The following is a 22,666-nucleotide window of genomic DNA, read 5'->3' as shown; positions in this document are numbered from 1 at the left end:
GATGCTTTGACAGAACTCCTTTAACATACAAGTGAAGTTTCAGACTGTGCTCTCATTGTCTTCCTTAATTATTCATAAAATGATCCTGCTCAGCTAGAGGTCAACTGGCCCTTCGTCCCTCCGCTTACTCCTCAGTAAAACCTTATTGATGCCTGTCCTTTGCTCTTTTACGTAGACTGCAAATGTGTGTTCACTTCAATTACTCACCCATTTGCCTTTTGAATGATCTGGAATGCACTTCTGGAAAAGATTCCATCACTCGGTCACAACAACCCTATGATCCACAGCTCTTCGAGGATGCAGCGAAGTTCTTTTTAAATGTGATGAGGACTTCTACATCCACCAAACTTTCATACAGTGAGTTCCAGACCCCCAACACCCTGCTTTTCTTCATCTTCCCTCTAATCTTTCTGCCAATTATTTTAAATCTGTGCCTGAGTTTTTGACCCAGTTTAAAGACAAAAGGTCCTTCCTATTCACTCTGCCTAATCCACTCATAATTTTATATGCCTTAGTTAAACCTCCCCTTCGCCTCCCTTCTCTTCCCCCTTCCCCCGCCCTCATGACCTGCACATCCCTTCCCCCGCCCTCATGACCTGCACATCCCTTCCCCCACCCTCATGACCTGCCTATCTCCTCCCCACCTCCTTTCCTTTATTCCATGGTCCACTGCCCTCCCCTACTGGATTCCTTCCTCTTCAGCCCTTTGCCTCTTCTACCTATCACCTCCTAGCCTCTTACTTCTCCCCCCTCCCCCACCCTCCTACCTTCCCCGTCTCACCTGAACTCACCTATCACCTGCCTGCATGTTCTCTTACCCCTCCCCCCGACCTTCTTATTCCAGCTTCTGCCCTCTTCCTTTCCAGTCCTGTTGAAGGGTCTCAGCTTGAAGCGTCGACTGTTTATTTCCCTCCTTGGATGCTGCCTGACCTGCTGAGTTCCTCCAGCATTTCGTGTGTGTTGCTCCAGATTCCAGCATCTGCAGAATCTCTTGTGTCTACTATATGTAGCTGTCAATTTGTGGCCCAGCCAGCTTTATATGCAACTTTTTATTCATTAGTCAGAATGTGGACACGCTGGCAAAGAGCAGCATTTGTTGCCCATTTCTAATAGACCTTTGGAATGTGGTGGTGAAACACCGACTTGAACAGTTGCTCTCTTTCCCTCCCCAAGAGTTCCAGACTGTACTCACACCCTGTAGTTGCTCACGGTGACCTAGCAACAATGAAGAGCAGGCGATACATATCCAAGTCAGGATGGTGTGCGATTTGGAAGTTTTCCCACATGCATGCTGCCATTGTCCTTTTTGACGGAAGAGGTTTCAGGTTTAGGAGGTGCTGTCAGAATAGCCTAGCCAAGTAACTCCAGTGCATTTTGTAGGCAGTACTCACTGTGCACCAGTGGTAGAAGGAATAAATGAATAAGGACGTCAAATGTTATGGGAGAAGGCAGGAGAATGGGGTTGAGAGGGTAACATAAATCAGCCATGATCAAATGGCAGAGCAGACTCAATGGACCAAATGACCTAATTCTGCTCCTATATCTTATGGTCTTATGTTTAGGGTGGTTACTGCGGTGTCAATCATGTGCTGCCATAAGCTCTCTGCCCTTACATCCTATGCCTTGGCTAATAAAATAAGAAATCCATATGCCTTTTCATCACCTTGTCGATCATTACTTTTAAGGATCTGTGGACATAGGCTCTGATATGCCACTCTTCCTTCGCACTTCTCAGTGTCCTATTATTGGGTTGGAACATCTGGCACGCATACTGGTTACTAAGGGAGTAACAGGCCAGTCCTTGGGTGTACCATTGGAAGATGGAATTACCCAATCCCCAATCAGCATGTGGCTCCTGCCATTCAACAATCAAACTCCACTGGATTTTTAGCACAACTGAATGGTAACAAACCTCTGGTTGAGTGAAACTCTGGTTTTACTCAGGGTCCCTGGCTTCCCTGGGATAGGAAGGTTGTGGGGCCAAGTGAATTTTGTAAATGTTCACCCAAAGTACCAATCAATAGGACAGGGGTATTACGGGCAAACAATTAAATGAAGAGTAGAGGTGGTCCTTATTTTGTTCACATCTTTTAAACTGTTTTTTAACTTTTCACATTCACGCTTCTTCCCAAATGATTGTCATGGAATCTCTGGTGGTAATTCTTAGCTGTGTCATTTTTGGAGGTTGGAAGAATGGTACAAGTGCACTCCCCACCTCATAAAAGCACAAAGCCAAGAAAAGTCAATCATCTGTGAAATGAATTAAGTGACTTCATCAATGTGCGCGAGGGCTGATCACATGTCCTTCCTGCATTTTGATGAACATTGAGTGGCGCAGAATGCTTACAAGTAGCCTGCCAAACTCAGCTGGGACTTCAGTAGGTCCATCCCTGGATGGCGAGTGGCACATGTTGTAGCTGCAAACTATCAAGGAATCACAGGAGGACATCCAAATGGATAAAGGTATAGCCTAATGTATATTCCCTTGCCTTATTGCACCTCTTCTCGTTACTACCATCTGGGAGGAGATACAGGAGCCTGAAGACCCACACTCAATGATTTAGGAACAGTTTTTCCCCTCCGCCATCAGATTTCTGAACAGTCCATGAACCCATGAACACTACCTCGTTATTCCTTTTTTGTTGCACTATTTATTTATTTTTGTAATATATATATTTGTATGTCTTTGCACTGTACTGTTGCCACGAAACAACAAATTTCACATCATATGTCAGTGATAATAAATCTGATTCTGATTCTCTCTGAGCAGTTTACATAACACGTTTCTGGACTGAGTTCCAGTTGCCAGTTTCAACACACCTGACCAGGCCACCAATATCTTCCTGCATTCTGAAGCCTTCCTCTCCATTGTCTACCAACACCTTTTTCTATATATATCATCTGCAAACATTTCAATCATCCTGCCATTACAGAAGTCAAGGGATCAAATACCGTGCCCTTGTAACCCTTCCAGTCACACACCATTTCCTTTTCCTTCTTATCACTAAGCCAGTTTGCCACTATCCCTAAGATCCCATGGCTTTAGTTTTATGAAACAGAGGTGGGCAGGTGAATGAATTATAAATTATCAATTAAACAGCAGTGGTAAGGATCATAGAATTCAATTTAGCATAATGATGGAAAAATATAAAATGAAATAGGTATGATGTTTCTTAATAGGAGCTAGACCAATTTTGCGAGGTTGTGAAGTGATTTACGAAAAGATGGATTTGTAAACAACTATTTAAAGCATTGTTAGACATTCAAGAAGGAGATTCAAGGGGTTAGAAGTGGACAAACAGCCCTCATTGACCCTCTTTATCAAAAAATTCAATCAAGTCAGTGAGACACAACCTCCCCCTTAACAAATCCATCTGAACTTTTCATGATTAACCGTACCTTTGTAAATTAAAGATTTGTAGCTTTTAAGACAGACTCCGTTTGTGCTGCACCAAAGTTAAAATAACTGTCCTGTAGTTAATTGGTTTATCCTTCCTTTGCCTTTTTAAGTGACAGTACGACAATTATAATACTCTGCCAACACTCTGATAGTCAGAGAGGATCGGAAAATGATAGTCAGAGCCTCCACAATTTCACTGCTTGTTTTGTTTAACAGTCTGACATATATTTCATCTCATCCTGCTGATATATCTACTTTCAAAATGCGACACTCTTTAATAATTCTCTTACTTACTTTTGCCATCTAATCTTCACACATTCCCTGCTTAACTACAAATACAACCTCATTTGTTAAGACAACCACTAAATATCATTAAAAACCTTGCCCACATCCCTCCTCCTCCACTCACAGATTAGCTTTTTGGTCCTTAATAGGGCCTACACTCTAGTTAGTCATCCTCTAGCTCTCTGTATTTATAAAACACCTTTGATTTTGTTTTGATTTTACATGCCAGAACTTTTCGTGCACTTTCTTTGCTTTCCTACTCTTTCCATTCAAGTCAATCTTCATGCTTTCCATCCCCTTCTAGGCTTTCTGCAGTACTGAGCTCTCATTGTGCAAACAGAGTGGATGCTTGATGGTCAGTGTGGACTTGGTGGGCAGAGGGGCCAATTATGGAGTCATAGAGCTTTATGACTCTATGACTCTATAGGCTTCCCTATTTCTTTCCTCATCTTACTCTGTATACACCTTGCCACCCAGGCAGACCCATCCATTTCTTCGTGGAAACATGGTTACTTCAAAACCTTTGAATCTCCTGGTTGAATGCCTCACCCTGCTTTAACCTCCAAGCAGCTGGTTACCGTCCATTTTTGGCACTTCTCAGTGAGTAAAATGGCCCTTTTCCATAACTATGCTATATATTGTTGACTTATGATCAATACCACGACAATAATCTCCCATTGATACTTCCATTCATTTGACCATTTCATTCCCTGAAACTAAATCAGTGTTGATCCCTCTATAGATGGGCTTCCTCAACTAGGCTAAAAGGAATTCTGTGTCCTTTGCACATTTCACTCGAGTGTTTCCTTGTTAATGTTAGGGTGATTAAAATCCCATATTTTCATATTTCTGCGATCTGCTTTTACACGTCAGAAATTTTCTCTTTCTATCTCCCTCAGAGTCCTGAAATCCCCATTTGATGATCCTGAATCATATCATCCCTTCTCTAGACCTGTGGATGCTTGTTTAACAAGTAGTACCATCACAGTTCTTTTTTCATCCCTCTTTCTATCTCGTCTGAAAACACTGTTACAAGAAGATTGAGCAGACATACCTACCACTCATTAAAACCATGTTTCAGTAATCACTAATTTATCATGCTCTCCACACATATGTGCTCCTAGTTCATATCCCTTTTGGTTTCTTTGAATTTGGTTGAATTTTTTTGATAAGTTAACGGGGAAGGTCAATAAGTGTAATGCAGAAGATGTTATTTATGTGGATTTTCAAAAGGTGTTACTAAAGACCTATCTGAATGGCTTGTATGTAAAATTGCAGTTCAGGGAAATAAAAGGCCAGTGGTAATATGGTTAAGAAATTGGTTTGGGAACTAAAGAAAAGTGTACTGGCAAAACTTGCTGTCTTTAGGTGGTGGGAGGAGGTTGCTGCTGGGACCACTAGTATATATTATACATAATGATTTAGAACAGGATAAAATTTTCAAGGTCTACAATGACATAAAGTTTGGAAGTGTGATATCCAGTGAAGGGCACAATAATAGATTTCAAAAGGATTAGATAGGCTTGTGAAATAGGCAGACACTTGACAAATAAAATTTGATGCAAAGAAGAGATATTTTGCTGAACCTTCATCAAGCTCTGTTGTACCATAGATAGAATAGTCCATTCATTTCCGGCAAGTGTATTTAAGAAGGATGTGAGGGTCCTTGAGAGTCACAGAAGAGATTTAATGACATGGTTTCAGGGATGGGGGATTTTAAATGCAAAGTTAGATTGTAGAAGCAAGGATTATTCTCCTTGGAATAAAGGAGGTTGGTTGAGAGAGAGAGATTCATTAGACGTCTACAAGATAATATCAAGTTTATATACGTAGATAAAGAGAAGCTGTTTCCATGAGATAATTGATAATGACTAAAGGCCACATATTTAAGGTTTTAGGCAGGAGCTAAACTGGAATGTGGGGGGGAAATATTTTAGTGCACTTGAGTGGTAATAATGTGGAACTTGTTACCTGGTATTGGTATTGGTTTATTATTGTCACTTGTACTGAGGTACAGTGAAGAACTTGTCTTGCATACCGTTTGTACAGATCAATTCATTACACAGTGCATTGAGGTAATCAGGGTAAAACAATAACAGAACACAAAGTGTCACAGCTACAGGGAAGGGCACTGCAGGTGGACAATAAGGTGCAAGGTCAAACAAGGTAGATTATGAGGTCAAGAGTCCATCTCATCGTATAAGGAACTGTTCAATAGTCTATCACTGTGGGATAGAAGCTGTCCTTGAGTCTGGTGGAATGTGACCTCAGACTGCTGTATCTTCTGCCTAATGGGAGAGGGGAGGATGAGAATGACCCAGGTGGGTGGGGCCTTTGATTATGCTGGCTGCTTCACCAAGGCAGTGAAAGGTATAGACAGAGTCCATGGAGGGGGAGCTGGTTTCCGTGATGTGCTGGGCCGTGTCCACAACTCTCCACAGTTTCTTGCAGTCGGGATAATGGAAGCAGAGATGAACAATAATTTCAAAAGGAAATTAGAGATGCATTAGAAAATTGGGACAGAGCAGGGGAATGGGACTGACCTAGATTGCTCTGCAGAGAGCCAGCACGGATTCAATGGGCTGAAGAGCCTCCTTCTATACCATAGTGACTCAATGATCCTGCAGCTCTATGACTGTAAAGTGATACTTTTCAGCAGAAATAATGATGAGAGACAATTCTAAAGGTGAGAACAGAGAGACCTTCATGTCCATGTAGATAAATCTTTAAAGGTGGAAGGGTAGGTTGAGACACTAGTTCATAAAGTACATTATTGGATCATAGGCCCCAAAATGGAGACATAGAGTATAAAAGCAAGGAGGGTCAGGGGAGTCTTTATACAGTGCTGATTAGTATTATGTCCAATTCTGTGATTGAACTTCAGGAAGGATATGAAGGCCCGAGACAGGGTGCTGAACAGATTTACTGGAATGGTTCCAAGATAAAGGACTTTAGCTGTGGAATTCAGATTAGAAAATATGGGGTTGTTCTCCTTAGAACAGAGGAGGTTGAAAGGAGATTTGTTAGAGATGAGTATCATCATGACAGGTTTGGATAGGGTGAGCAGAAGTTGTTGTTCACATTGGTAAATGTTTGAAGGATCAAAGGAGACAGATTTAAAGTAACTGGCAAAGGATCCAAGGTTGATGTGAAAAGGTCTTTTTATCCATAGTGGTGAAGATCAAGGCTGTAAGTGTGGCGAATGACAGTTCACTTCTGGCCTTCAAAATGGAAATGGTTAAATATTTCAAGGTTAAAAAGTTAAAGGCAAAAGGCAGGAAAATGGGACTAAATGGATGGCTCACCAATAGGCCGAATGGCTGCCTCCTGTGCTGTAACAATTTTATGATTCTATATATGGTTTCCCCAACAGTTCAATCTAAATTTCTATAGGGTGCAGAATGCAAATTCCCCTGGTATTTTCATTTTCTATATCAAACATATTGAGTGACTTCGTCTTTAAACCTGTACATAGATTTATAACATGCTATTTGAGAGATTAGCACACTTTGGCATTCAGCACATCAATTACTAGTAATTGCCACTACAACTAACACAGGTAACAAACACGTCAGCACTGAAATGCCCTGTGGGATACCTTTGCTGTTTTCCTCTTTGCCAAATCCATATGTTTTAAAATATTCTCATTAAAATAGCAGTGGGAAGTATTAAATAAACAGTTCAGTATTTACCTACCATTAACCTACAGCATAATTTCAATTAAAGCTTTACTATCTAAACAGATCTCTAGAAAGGTTCAACATAAAATATACCCAGGCAAAAAGGTCACTTACATCACCAATTACAGCAAGGGCAGCTAAGGCTGCCAGAGATCCCAACATTGCGGCCAATGATCTGTGAACAATCTGAAATCACAGCAAAAGGAAAGACAATGCATCATTATTTAATCAACTGTAGCGAGAAGGGCTGCAGGTCTAAGGAACCCCTGTTTTAAAAGTCTAAAGACGGTTGGCTGAGCAGGTGAGAATAGAGGCTGTTCTAAAGGGAAGGACGTTCTAAAGCTATGTTCCATGGACTCGTGTTCTGATCTCTTCAGATTCCTTATTACAGGGTTAGCTTAACACAATCAGAATAAACTAAATGAATTAAAAATTCATAAATAGAAACCTTCAGGAGCACTGGTTATTCATGATGTTATTTTGGTTACTATTCATATCAACTCCACTCTCAGTTTAGGTCATTTTGAACAGCAGCTTTCTAACAGGCTACCTGTTATATGGTTCTCTTCACTTGGCTCTCTTTACTTTGTTTACATGACCAAAGGAAATGATTAAATCAGCAGTGATGTAAAATGAGCAAGTCACACACTGTCAATCTTTGAACAACACACTATCACTCATTTTACTCTAAGCGAAAGGTAAATTACCCCTCATATCCCTTCCTTGGATACCTCGCGGCAGAGTCAACTGAAATGGAAAAGGGTGGCACACTGGCACAGACAGCAGAGTTTGCTGCTTCTTAGCTCCAGTGATTCAGATTCAATCTTGATCTCTGGTGCTTCTATATGGAATTTGCAACTTCTCCAGGCACGTAGTGTAGCGGTTAGCATGACGCTATTACAGCGCCAGCGACCCGGGTCAATTCTGGCCACTGTCTGTAAGGAGTTTGTACATTCTCCCCGTGACTGCATGGGTTTCCTCCAGGTGCTCCAGTTTCCTCTGACATTCCAAAGACATGCAGGTTAGGAAGTTGTGGGCATGCTATGTTGGCACCAGAAGCATGGCGACACTTGCGGGCTTTGCCCCGAGAACACTCTACGCAAAAGGTGCATTTCACTGTGTGTTTCGATGTACATGTGACTAATAAAGATATCTGATCTTGTCTTATCCTTATCTTATGACTGCAAAGGTGCTTCAGTTTCCTCCCCACACCCCAAAGACATGCAGGTTGGTGGGTTAATTGGCCACTGTAACTTGCCCCACTTTGCAGATACAGTAAGTGGTAAAGTCTAGATGGAGTTGATGAGAATGTGGGGAGAATAAAATGAGATCAGTGTAAATGGCTGCTTGATGGTTACATGGATTCGATGGGCCAAGAGGCCTGATTCTGTGCTGTGCCATGTGACTGAGCTTGCGACAGCAAAGGACAATTCAGAAGAATGTACAGCATAATGAAAAAAATCATTGCAAATAATTTTGCTATACTTAAACTTCAGGCATTTGTCTCTAAACAATCCCAGCCAAGTTAATGTGCAGTAACCCTTACAGCAGGCAAAATATCAGTTGCACTATTATTTTCTGATGTACAGTTCTTTCTCAAAGAATCATCTTTTGCATGTTACTGACAGACCATAAATGATAATTATATTTTGCTCATCACATTAATAAACTGACCTTTATTCTACACTGTTACTTAAATTGTATATTTTATCCATAGTTCTGACCCAGGATCGAGACTAAAACAATAACTTATCCTTCTCTTTCTACCTGAATCAATGAGTATTTCCAGCATTCCTAGTTTTACTTTGACATAATGTAACTTGGTATCAGTGGATAGAGACAGCACAGGACTTAATTTTTACTGGGAAGATATTCATTCCGGGCCATCACATAAGAAACTATTCAAATTAAAATTTAAATACTTAAAGGCAACATTCAAATGATAAAACATTTCCTGAATGGCATTATGCTTATTTGCAAAACATTAGTACTAACAAGCAAGGAAAACAGCGCAGCAATGGCAACCTTATTGAATAAGATTGTTCAATGCAGTCATTGATCTACAAGGATTATTCAAGTCTATTTATAGCACAATGAAGATGGGTGTGCAGAAAGGGCAGAGAGAAGGATTAAGCAGAGCCTTGTGAGCTGGGAACTAGCTCCAGCACTGGCTGATTAGATTGAATGGTCCAATGCATCTGCTGTCAATGCTCGATCAAAGAAGGAAACACACATTGGCCAGGATTTTCCTCCTAACTGCTCCCACTGTCTCTGCTGTATCTTTGCTGAAAATCCTGCCTGGGAAAGCCCCACACAGGTAGCATTCTCCATTTACACACAGTGAAGTCCCGAATGTAAGAGGAGTTTCCTGGCCATTGTGATTTGAAAACATAGAACATGGAAGAGTACGGCATAGAAAACAGGCCCTTTGACCCATGGTGTCTGTACCGAACACAATACAAATTAGACGAAATCTCTTCTGCCTGTACATGATCCATATCCCTCCATTCCCTGCATATTCATGTGTCTCTCTAAAGCCTTTTAAATGCCACTATTGTATCTGCTTCCACCACCACCCCTGGCAGCCTGTTCCAGGCACCCACCACTCTCTGTGTAAAAAAACTTGTCCAGCACATTTCCTTTAAATTTTCCCCTTCTCGCCTTAAATTTGTGTCCTCTAGCATTTGACATTTCTACCCTGGCCTCTCTTTTTGCAAGTGTAGCTCCAGTTCATAAGAAGATACAAATTGGAGGAGCAGGAGTAGGTCACTCAGCCCCTTAAGCCTGCTTTGCTATTTGGTAAGGTTGTGACTCACCTGATTAACCTTAGCTCTGTATGCTTGTCTACCCACAGTAAACTTTCACTCCTTGCAACTTAATCTGCCTTTGCCTTCAAAATATTCAAAGACTTTGGCTTGCCCCAAACTCTGAGGGGAAAAAAAGCTCTAAAGACTCACAGTTCTCTCAGAGAGGGAAAGAATTTCAGCTCACCTCTGTCTTAAATTGGGTGACTCCTCATTTTTTAACCAGTGACCTCCCGCTCTGCCCCACCAGAGTCGTCCAGACTCCCCCACAAGAGGAAACATCCTCTCCCTTAACAAGCAACTATCAGAACATGCTAGTTGGTTCCTTGATAGTCTCGACCAATGATCCAAAACATTTCAAAGACAGTTTCAGGACACTCTGGCTCTGGTTCAAAGAAGAGTGAGTAAGTCCACAGCAGCAAAGAGCATGGCACTTTCTCTGTAACTGTAACACTATATTCTGCATTCTGTTTTATTTTCCTTTTGTACTACCTCAATGTACTTGTGTATGGACTGATCTGTCTGGATGGAATGCCAAACAAAAGTTTTTCACTGGATTTTGGTATATGTCAACAATAATACACCAATTAATATTACCAATTACCAATACCAATTACCAACCAAGCCAAAGGAAGTTAAAGGAAATTATATCATGGGGGAGGAGGGGGAGGGTGGGTTGGATTTGCATTGATCTTATTTATTAGCTGGGTCCAGCTAATACTACCTGCTATATATATAGTAGGCGTAGATGTGGAGATCCGAAGCTTCTGGCACTTACAAAGCTCTGTCTACTTGTAGAAGCATGAAGGTTTATTGGTGAATGCATGGGAAGAGATGGACACCCAGTAAAGTGTGCACAACATACAAAGCCAATGCAACACATTATACATATGCCTGCCCTAGGTGGTGGATAACCTTATTTACCCAATGCCACCACTGATGGAAAAGTTCTTGAAGAGTTATCAAGCAACAACAAGGCAGCAGAATGGCCTCCCATCTGATCCTCTATCCTGCCACAAGCTTCTCTCAACAAGAAAATTAGGTTCCAGCTGGTGGAGCAAAGCACAATAATTTGTTTGAAATTACCAATGATCAATCACTCAGACTGCCTACTGATCCTCTTCCCTCCTCCTTTAGTGAGAAAACTGCTACCGCTACATTAATTATAAGCAGTGCCCACAATAAAACACAAGATGCAAATGTAAAGAGTGAAAAAACTGTCATACAGGTTTAAGAAATGTGAGTAAATGAGTTAGGATGAGAATGGGTTTATTGTTGCTAATGAGGACATTAGAAAAACAAGCCTTCTTTAATCATTAAATAGCAACAATATTTACAGGTGACTGCTGCTACAGTTTGAGGTAATTAAGAGGAAAATGTATACTGTCAATGTTATGACAAATGCACCTAGAAATTCAGAAGCACTCAGGGAACAACACGACCAGAATATTTCAATACAAATTTGTCTATGATCCATACAATGGATTACCGAGTTAATGCAGTGTGTGTTGTTAAACTGAACCAACAAGCTGGAAGACCATAAATTTAAACCTCAGGTTGAGCTGAGTCAGCAGATGTCAGCCAGAAATGAGTAAGGAAGGGCTGAATTATAGAGCGCTGTCCACAATTTCAGGATATCCAAAGCATTTTAAGCCATGTGAACCACGTTTTTGAAGCCCAAGCCTGGTTCACCAACAACATTAAGGAACCTCCTCAGTATGGGTCCACGACTGGAGTTGACTGGAGGATAAATGGGATAGATGCCAAAATTGACCTCAGTGCATCTAGACTTCAGAAGAAAGGGAAATCAGCTGCTCTTCTCAATCATCATTCCACAGTTAGACCCATGATTTGAACAGCTGACAACATTGTTCTCCACCAACTCCAACTTCACAGGCTCCTAACACATTATCAATCTACTTTACTCACACTATTGAGAAAAGTGAACAGTTACCCCAGTGATGTTAAAATTCAGCTTTCTTGGAGCTCATTTTACATCCATCTCAGTTGATGGTCAATTTCATCCCCAGGGTCCAGCACTGGAAATGACACAGTATGGTTAAATTGCCCCAACTTACTTCTGTCCCAGCAAAATACAAAGTGCAATCAACTTTGCAGGCTGCACTGCACACAATCAGATTCTTGGTTGCCTCCCACACATGCTTTCAACAAGAAAAACCTGGCAAGCCGGGAAATGAAACCACAGATTATTAAAAGGATATTAAGCTAAGACCAGGTGCTGCCAGTCTCTGCAGGAACAGTGCACCAGGGTCAAGCTTTCAGATCCAGCCAGAGCTTTTTATCTCATTAAACGTCATGGACCTGATGTGGAAAGTTAGGAAACAAAATCATCAAGTTCTGAGCACAAACTGAAACAAGACATTCTAACCAAGTCAATTCCAGTCATAGACCTGGATACGTTTTACGTTTTATTTGATTTGTCCCTATCCTGTCCCATTTTGCCCTGCACTATTTTTCTCTTCTTCACTCAATCCCTGCCTCATGCCCTGCCTACCACAAACCCTTGTGTTTGTACTTTAAAAAGCTCCCCACATTTCTTTTTTCCAAACCCTGATGATCTTTATCTACTCCCAGTTTTGACAAAAGGTCATTGACCTGAAACTATAATACTACTTCTACCCCTGCAGATGCTGACCGTTTCCCAGCACCTTCTGCTTTTGTTACAGATTTCCAGCATTTGCCTTTGTTCCAGACACATGCATTATCCCTGGACTCCAAGAAATAAAATCAACACTCTGATTACAGCATCAGGTGACCTGACGCTGGGCAGAGTCCACTGGTGTTATAGAGGTGGGTAAAGCAATGCTGATGACGTAGATATGTGGTCCAAAGTTCACCTCAGGATCAAATAGGACATTAATGTTGTGAACCTTCATCTTCAGCTTCTGATAGTTGATAGTCAGTGGTTTGAAAACAGTGCCAGAGATAATGGTTTTGGTCTCCTGGGTACTAAACCTTTTGCCTTTCAATGTTGATATATTGAAACTATGGACTGTTGAATGTGGTTTAATGCAGATCTCAACAAATCTACTGATGACCCAGCTGCAATCCATGGTCTCTGATGAAGTTCATCATTGCAATCATGTTCTCTCTCAACAGTTGCTGCCTGACTTGCTGCATATCTCCCAACATTTTCTTTTTTGTTTCATGTGAACATTGAAAGCAGCAAGTTGCTGAATCAGAATCAGAATCAGGTTTATTATCACTGACTTATGTCATGAAATTTGTTGTTTTGAAGCGGCAAGACATAAAAAGAAATAGAACCTACTCCAAATAACTCCAGAGTGGATGATATTTATTCAGAAAATGTGGGGGGATGGTAGCACTTGAGGTAGTCAACCAAAATTAGCAGAGCAAGTTCAAAGACAAGTATGGCCTATTCCTGAACCTATTTCTCAGGCTCCTACAATGATTGGGAAAGGGCCACAAACAGCTTTTCCCACACTGCATCCTTGATTGATTGGAGATCAAATATTGTTCCATCAGTACGCCTGCTTGTATAGGGAAACCACTGTCTTTTCTGGGGTCTCAGAGACCTGCTGGTCCCTTGTGAAACCTCACCCAACCCATCTCCCCCAATAGACACCACTAAAAAGGTTACTATTACAGCATGAAAGCTGGGAAAAGAAATTGTTCATCAAGTCAAGGCGAGGACATTGAATTCAAGAGTCAGGAAGTTATGTTGCAGCTTTATAAAACTCTGCTTAGGTTGCATCTGGAGTATTGCATTCAATTCTGGTTGCCCCATTATAGGAAGGATGTGGAGGCTTTGGAGGGGATGCAGAAGAGCTTTACCAGGATGCTGCCTGAATTATAGCATGTGCTATAAGGAAAGGTTGGACAAACTTGGATTGTTTTCTCTAGAGTGACGGAGACTGAGCGAAGAACTGATGGAAGTTTAAAAGATTATGAGGGGCATAGAAAGAGTAGACAACCGGTATCTTTTTCCCAGTGTCAAAATGTCTAAGATTAGTGAGCATGCATTTAAGGTGAGAGTGGGTAAGTTCAAAGGAGATGTGCGGGGCAAGTTTTTTTTCCACTGAGAGAGATGGGTGCCTGGAATGCACTGCCAGGGGTGGTAGTGGAGGCAAATATAATCGAGGTGTTTAAAAGGCTTGTTACATAGGCACATGAATATGCAGAGAATGGAAGGATATGGATATTGTGTAGGCAGAAGGGATTAGTTTGGGTGGGCATTTGATGACTAATTTAATTAGTTTGGCACAACATCGTGGGCCAAAAGGCATGTTCCTCTGCTGTACTGTTCTATGTTCTATGTTCTAGAAGGGATTACTTTGGTTAGGCATTTAATTACTAGTTTTATTACTTCAGCACAACATTATGGGCTGCAGGGTCTGTTCCTGTGCTGTACTGTTCTATGTTCTAAGTCCAATAATGTCAGTATGGCTCAGATAGTGGCATTCTTGCCTTTGAGTCAGAAAGTTCTAGGTTCAAGACCACTACAGAGAAATGAGCACAAATACCTCGGCTGAAACTCCAAGGCAATACCAGAGATTGATGCATGGTCATCTATCGGATAAGATATTAAACTCAGGACCCATCTGCCTATTTAGGTAAAAGATCCCATAGCACTTGAAGAAGAGCAGCTGTGTTGTCCATGCTGGCCAATATTTAACCCTCCATCAAGACTCAAAAGCAATTTATCTGGTTATTGCCACGTCTACAGATGGTGGCAGTTTACAGTGCATAAAGTTATTGCCATGTTTCTTATCACAGTTACTGTGTATCAGAATTATTTCTGTGGATGCAAAGTTCTATGGAATGTCCTAAGCCTCTGAAGATTCTTATATGTATAAGCCTCTCTTTACTACAAGGAGCACAAATATTGGTGTCCCTTTATATTCTACCTTGTTCAAAATCTCCATTAAAATAGAAGAACTTTTTCTCCAGCACCAAGTTGAAAGGCTTTTTAAACTTGCCTCAGGGTGGGCTCTTCCAATTCTTCAAAGGTAAAATCATTGCTGAAATAAGCCAGGAAGTGTTTGGTCAATGCTTTGTCACCATGAAGCACTCGCAAGAATTTCTTTGTTACACAGACTGCTAAGTGTGGATGTATAAAAATATCGTGGTGGAGAAAAGAACAAAGAACAATTTATATTGTAGGGCTGCAGCAGTCTAACTTCCTATCAAGGAAAAATGGAGCACCAAATGCAGCAACAAAATAGGACCACTATTTTAACGTAAAATTAGCTGACAGATGAACTGAACCCACTTCACACATGGAACCTGATGAGAAACACCACAGGAGCAGTCAAATAATGATAGTGCTTGTTTAGCTACTGTTTATCATCATTATCATTTCTCAAGCACTCACACATACTACACAGGAAAGTATATAAAATTTACAGCAAGGAAGACAGCCATTTGACAACAGGTCTTCCTCTCTCACCCTTCTTCACCCAGCCTTTACATCCTCAAGAACTGAACTCACTGTTTGTTCGGTTGGTCCATATTTTTGACTTCTTGCCTCAGCTCCTCCATGAGGCAGGGAGCTCCACTTCCCCTCTGAGTCCCAAGTTTGAACTGCAGTCTTGCAGAACTGCAGGCATGGTAGTGTAAGCAGTTAGCATAACGCTACTACAGCGCCAGAGACCCGGGTTCAATTCCCGCCACTGTCGGTAAGGAAGTGTGCACGTTCTCCCCTTGTGTGTGCGTGTCTTTCCTCTGGGTGCTCCGGTTCCCTCCCACATTCCAAAGACAGACGGGTTAGGAAGCTGTGGGCATGCTATGTTGTCGCCAGAAACGTGGCAACACTTGTGGGCTGCCGCCAGAACACTCCACACAAAAGATGCACTTCACTGTGTGTTTCGATGTACATGTGACGAATAAAGAGATCTGTCCAACTGTCCTTTAAAAGTTGTTATTGTACCTGCCTCAACCATTTCGTCCAGCAGCTCATTCCACACACACACCATCCTCTGTGTGACAAAGTTGTCCCTCAAGTTCCTATTAAGTCTTTCCCTTCCTGCCTTAAACCTATGACCTCTCGTTCTTGATTCCCCAACCCTGGGAGAAAGACTGAGTGCATCACCCTATCTATGCCCCTCATAATTTTATTACACCTCTATAAGATCGCCTCTCAGTCCCCTACAGTCCAAGGAAAAAGGTACATGTGACTAATAAAGATATCTTATCTTATCTTACTGAATGGGCGGAAATCACCTCCAAGCATCTATCGGGAAGACTGAAGACATATCTTCAGTTCCAATAATAAACTCAGTTTTCTAGTCACAAGCTTCTTCAGTTTCACTAGCATCTGTCAGGAAATGAACCAAATTGTTGGCAATCTTGATGTTGTACTTAGCACTGTAATGAGCTTTGTTACGGACTCAGTGAATGTCCCTTTAAGATAGAGTGTGTGTGTGTGGTGTGCTTACGTCAATAGGAGATAAAGGACATAATGACGTTGAAGAAGAAGAAGAGAGAGAGAAGGGAGAGAGACACCCAGCCTGCTAGTTTTTCCTCTATCAATGGATGAGAAACAATAACTGAGTCTACCACTGAAATCCATGTACGGAGTTGGAAGTAATCCGGTGGAGTTCACTTTGTTGCTGACCTGTAGAAGCAAACAGGTATTTGTGTGTGGACGACCACGATTCGGATGCTTTTTGGGGTGAGGAAGTCACTACCGAGTAAACACTGGAGTGTCGTTTGGGTTCCATCGTGGAACATTTGGATTTCGTATTTACTCTCTCTCTGTTTTTCTACATCTACGTCTTATCTTCTGACAACGGTGGTTGTTGAAGAAGCCCATTACTCATGTTTCACCTTATGGCTTGCGGAACTGAACTTTAAGAACCATTCCTGAACTTGGAGTTTGGGACTTTGTCACACACACACGAAGAGTTTAGTTTTGGGGTTAACGTTCAAGGTTTTAACATTTTTGAATTCTAACATACTAACATTTTTACTTTTATTTTACGTATGGTCATAAGTAGTGATTAATAAAATAGTTTTTAACACTGAATCATGCTCAATGTGTTTCTTTTGTTGCTGGTTCGTGACAGCTTCCATGCCAGCATTAAGAACAGCTATGTCTATTATCTACAATTTAGCTATTGTTCATCCCAAAATGTAACTATTCATTTTTTGGACATGCCTTCAGCTGCTAAATTCCACCAGAGTTCCTATTCTTAAATCTTTATGTCTCCCTATCTTCTTTTCTCCTTCAAGATACTCCTTAAAATCTATGTATTTGTCCAAGTTATTGATCATCTTCCTTAATTTCTCATGTATCAAATTTTGTTTATCAAATATTATGTGGTGCTTCTAACATAACAAACCTTGGCATGGTTTGTTATGTTAACAGCACCACAACATATGTTATTGAAACATTTTGTTATTTTATTAGAAACTATGTAAATGCATATTAAAATTACAACAAAGAGTTGCTCTACCCTCTGGGTTTCCTTACAATATGTTAGCCCTTCATTATCACACTCATAATGGCAAGAGAGAGAATGGAACAGAGCACTTAAACCACCAGTAATTTACACTTCTTTTACTTTGCTTTACCCACCAACTGTTTAACATTTGTGCACTTGTGTACCACGAGTTTGGCCTGGACACAGTTCAGTGTTTTGATTTTCAGCTCTCAGCTGTTGAGATCCACTCATTGATAATCTAATCCAGAACAAGCAGTGCCCTCAAGTGGTGAACTACTGCTGCTAACAATTGCTTTTTGATATCTATGATGGAACAGAATTGATATGAGCTTGGATAATCCATGCTGTGTATATTACATCTAATCTACATGCATTAATGTTTATATAATGCTACAGGCAGTTTGTAATGTAGGTAGGCTGATATGATTTGCAATAAGTTCCTGCAGCATCAGTTCACCTATAGCTTTTCTTATCAGCTAGGGAACTAAAAGAATGACAATAGATTTTTCACCCAGTTTTTCTGCAACACATTGCATGAATTTCATTAGAATTGCTAAAACTACTTTAAGTTTGTTGGGTAGGAAACTGGGTTTAGGAATGCCTGAGTTCCAAGAACTACAGATCTGTGCTGCACACATGTAGGCCAAATTGTACCCGACAATGTATTGCAGAGAGTGAGTGCAATGAATATCTGCAGAGAAATGCAATCATGGTATCAATGCAATGCCAATTTGAAACAAGTGCTTCATGCTCCAGCCAACATCCTCACTTAACGTGGGACAACTGAACAGGTATTAAGCACCAGGAACATCGCCTCCATCACACCCTACATCGCCCCCCCCCCCAACACTACCACAACAGTCAATTCTATTTAAAGTGATCATTCCAGGCCACTCAATCACTTCTTAACCTCTCTGTTTCCTTTTACTGTGACCCATCATTTTAATTATCCATATTTGAGAAATTAGCTGCAAGTTTGCACTTTTTCTTCTCATGTATATTTATCAAATTGGGCAGTAACTTTTATAATATAAGATATCTTTATTAGTCACATGTACATTGAAACACACAGTGAAATGCATCTTTGCGTAGAATGTTCTGGGGGCAGCCCGCAAGTGTCGCCACGCTTCCAGCGCCAACATGGCATGCCCACAACTTCCTAACCCATACATCTTTGGAATGTGGGAGGAAACCAGAGCACCCGAAGGAAACCCATGCAGACACGGGGAGAACGTACAAACTCCTTACAGACAGCGGCCGGAATTGAACCCGGGTCACTGGTGCTCTAATAGCGTTACGTTAACCGCTATGCTACTGCACTATTGCCCACTGTAGTCTCACAAAACATTATTATGACCCACTATTACATCTTGACTTCTATAAATTCACTATCTTTTATTTTACAGCATGATCCACTTGACATACTGCATTTAATGGATGGATTATGTGCGAAAGTATCGGCAGTTACCCACATAACTGCTGACATTTCCTCATAAAGCTGTCTGCAAGATCAGGATTTCCACACTAATGCAGAGATTGTAAAGTTGCAGCCAATTGTTCACAGTGGCTTTGTCACCACTGCTCCATTCTAAACTCTTTATGCAGTAAAGGCTGCCCAGCATTTAGAATGGGGAATCCACTCAAACAGTGTGCACCAGACCAGGTCTTGCTTTGGGGGAAAGCTTATCCATTGATTTTGACGGAGGGAAAACGGATATGAAGCTATTAAGGTAATTATTAGTATTTTGTTTTTTTTAATTGTTTTAGTTATTTGAATACTCATTTGAATAGTTAGACCTTTTATTTTTCTAGATGTTCTGAATGTCAGAAATATTCAAAGATTTGGACTGCTTTGACAGCTGTCAAAGATTATTTCAGTGGTTTTGTGGGTTGGGTTTGTTCTGCCTTCATGTCATAGAAGGCCCAATCAACACATGGACCATTGGCATGATGAATGGAACCAGTTTCTCTCAGCACGTTCAGACCAGGAAAAAATGCAAAAGTAAGTATGAACCTATTCCGGGTTATCAGAGAGAGCAGGCACTCACAACAGAGGACAAAATCTGGGCTGATTTCTCACAATCCTGCATCTCCACATCTTTTCTACTCTTCCCATTCTAAGTATGATCATTATTTTCATTATTTTACCACAACGTACTGCCTCACGTGCATTTCTCCATTATATGATCCTATCCATACAGCATAACACTATTACAGTGCCAGTGACCCGGGTTAATTCTGGCCACTGTCTGTAAGGAGTTTGTACGTTCTCCCCGTGTCTGTGTGGGTTTCCTCTGGGTGCTCCAGTTTCCTCCCACGTTCAAAGACGTACGGGTTAGGAAGTTTTAGGCATGCTATGTTGGCGCTGGAAATGTGGTGACACTTGCAGGCTGCCCCCAGAACACTCTATGCAAAAGATGCATTTCACTGTGTGTTTCAATGTACATGTGAGTAATAAAGATATCTCATCTCATCTTACCTTAGCTTATAACTGTTTCAGTCGGAATTGTTTGTTCAGCCTAATTGCTTTAGTACTTATTTTAACTCTTTATTTGCAGTCATTGTAATACCGATGTGAACAGAAGTTAAAAAGCTGTTGCTTTCCTACTTGCCTTACCTTACCCTGTAATAAATGTTCTGTGATACAACCTTGTCAAATATTCATCTGGCATATCCACCACATTTCCCTACCTCCATCATTTTTGTCACTTTCTTAGTGAAAGTTGGGCATGCAAGGCAGCAATTTTGTGACCTTAGTTAAAGATATTCACAGGCGGCACAGTGGCACAGCTAGTACAGCCACTGTTTTACAGCTCCAGAGATCCTAGTTCAATCCAACCTTCGATCCTGCCTGTGTGGAGTTTACATGTTCTCCCTGCAACTGCCAGCATTTCCTCTGGGTGTACCAGCTTCCTCTCGCCTTTCAAAAACATGCAGGTTGGTTGCTTAATTGGCCACTGTAAATAAACTCCTAGAGTGTGTGTGATGGGCAGAATCTGAGGGGAGTTGATGAGAATGTGGGGAGAATGAAAATGGATCAATGTAGGATTAGTGTAAATGGGTGGTTGATGGTCTGGCACAGATTCCAGTGGACTGAAAGGCCTGCTTCTATGCTGTAAGATAAGATAAGATCTCTTTATTAGTCACATGTACATCGAAACACACAGTGAAATGCATCCTTTGTGTAGAGTGTTCTGGGGGCAGCCCGCAAGTGTCGCCACGCTTCTGACGCCAACATAGCATGCCCACAGCTTCCTAACCCGTACGTCTTTGGAATGTGGGAGGAAACCGGAGCACCCGGAGGAAACCCACACAGACACAGGGAGAACGTACAAACTCCTTAAGGACAGCGGCGGGAATTGAACCTGGGTCACTGGTGCTGTAATAACGTTACGCTAACCACTACACTACCATGCCTGCCCTCTATGTCTACATCAACATAGGCATACTCAGGCCGAGATGTATGAAAGGTAAGGTATGTATTTTCTTTCAGCTGATGAATAGTTCTTGCTGGAAAAATTCCTGTTTAGCATTGAACATTTCTGCTCCAGTTGCGAATGAAGGTATTTGATTTTGATTTAACTCCATTCATTTGATTAGCCAATTACTCCCAGAGGGAAAAAGATCTGAATCTGAGTTATTGAAATGGCTCAAAAAAGTAGAAAGAGTGAAACCATTTTCTTTTGGTTGGGAAAACTGGAAGAGAACACAAGCCGAGAAGTTCATCTGTGCATTTAGTGGTGCACTACAGAGTAATTGTGTGGCACACCAATGGTAGCTTCAGTTGTGGGTTCCAGTTGTGTAGTACTTAAGGCCCAGGTTCACAGGCTCCACTGATTACTTCTTGCACATTGTTCCTCATGCAACTCAGAGCGTGCAAGTGAAAATACAATGTCCAGTCTGGGTCTTGGTAGTCGGAGGGAGAGAGAGAGGAGAAAGGGAAGAAGGGGAGAAGGGGAGAAAGGGGAAGAGAGAAAAAGATTGAGAGAGAAAGAAACGAAGAAAGAGTAAATTAAGAATAAGTGATATTCAGATTGGCAAAACTGGAAATAAAATAGGACAATACCTCCTAATTTCTAAACCAACGTCCTGAAAATCAGAGCCAAGGAGGAGGTCTGAAAACATCTCCCATTAACAAGAACAAGAGAGATATGCAAATGAAGAGATATGGTGCGATGACAGGTAAACAGAGTTGAGGTACACATTACCCATGATCTAACTGAATAAGCTGAAGTGTTGAATGATCAATTCCTTCTGCTAATGTTCCCATAATGCGTTAAGTATTCTTCCTGTAATGCACTGAGAGCAAATACCAGCCTTTAGTGTCTTGCTTATGGTAGGAATAAAGCATCACTTGAGAAAAGGAAAATTGATTTAAAAGAAAGATAATTTTCCATGAGAAAATAGTATTCCTGAATAAGATAAACTGCATAATGTAACCAGAGACACATTTTGAAGATCATAGTGTACACTGCAGATCTCTTTGCTGATTTGAATGAAATAAACATGATTTAAGATTCTCATCTAAAAGTAAATGCAATTAACTGGATTTAAAAGCTTCAACAATTAAGTGGGTAAACTTTCAACATATTCAAACAACTAACTGTTAAATAATTAAACTAGTATTTGTACATGGTAAAGGTGGACTAAGTAATGGTCTAACATAATTCCAATTGCTTCTCAAAAGATCTAATTCTTATATAAATGTCATACAAAGATGTCCTTAACTGGAAATTCATAGCTAATTTTTAATAGTCATAAAAAATTAAATACATATAAAATATGCATAAATAGCAAGTGTTAAAAGAAATGATTTTACCATGATTTAAGTTCCCTCAGAGTATTTTGCCTGTTGAATATTCTTTGTCAAGGAATATGAAAATACAATGGGATCACTATATTCTGTACATTATCAGAATCTCACAGCTTTAACTTAAAAATATTTTGGCAGATGATACTCTTCTCCACTGAACAAGTGCTTTTGTATAGACTCATTCTTTTGAGATTATTACTCATGCAGCTCACTCATGCACAAGGTGTTCATTGATGGACTATTTAGTATAATCAGCA

At 40.8% G+C, this 22,666-nt stretch overlaps 1 protein-coding gene across 1 annotated transcript in view; it reads right to left on the bottom strand.

Moving 5' to 3' along the window:
* oca2 (oculocutaneous albinism II) overlaps window positions 1-22,666 on the bottom strand; it is a 328,581-nt gene that overhangs the window by 193,864 nt on the left and 112,051 nt on the right. The window contains exon 10 of the mRNA XM_052026515.1: window positions 7,480-7,551. Coding sequence (XP_051882475.1) covers window positions 7,480-7,551 — 72 coding nt within the window. The remainder of the gene's footprint in view (window positions 1-7,479; window positions 7,552-22,666) is intronic.

Source organism: Pristis pectinata, chromosome 11, assembly GCF_009764475.1.
Source record: "Pristis pectinata isolate sPriPec2 chromosome 11, sPriPec2.1.pri, whole genome shotgun sequence".
Lineage (NCBI taxonomy): Eukaryota > Metazoa > Chordata > Chondrichthyes > Rhinopristiformes > Pristidae > Pristis > Pristis pectinata.
Note: the sequence above shows the minus strand (reverse complement) of the source record. Positions and strands in the feature narration are given on the sequence as shown.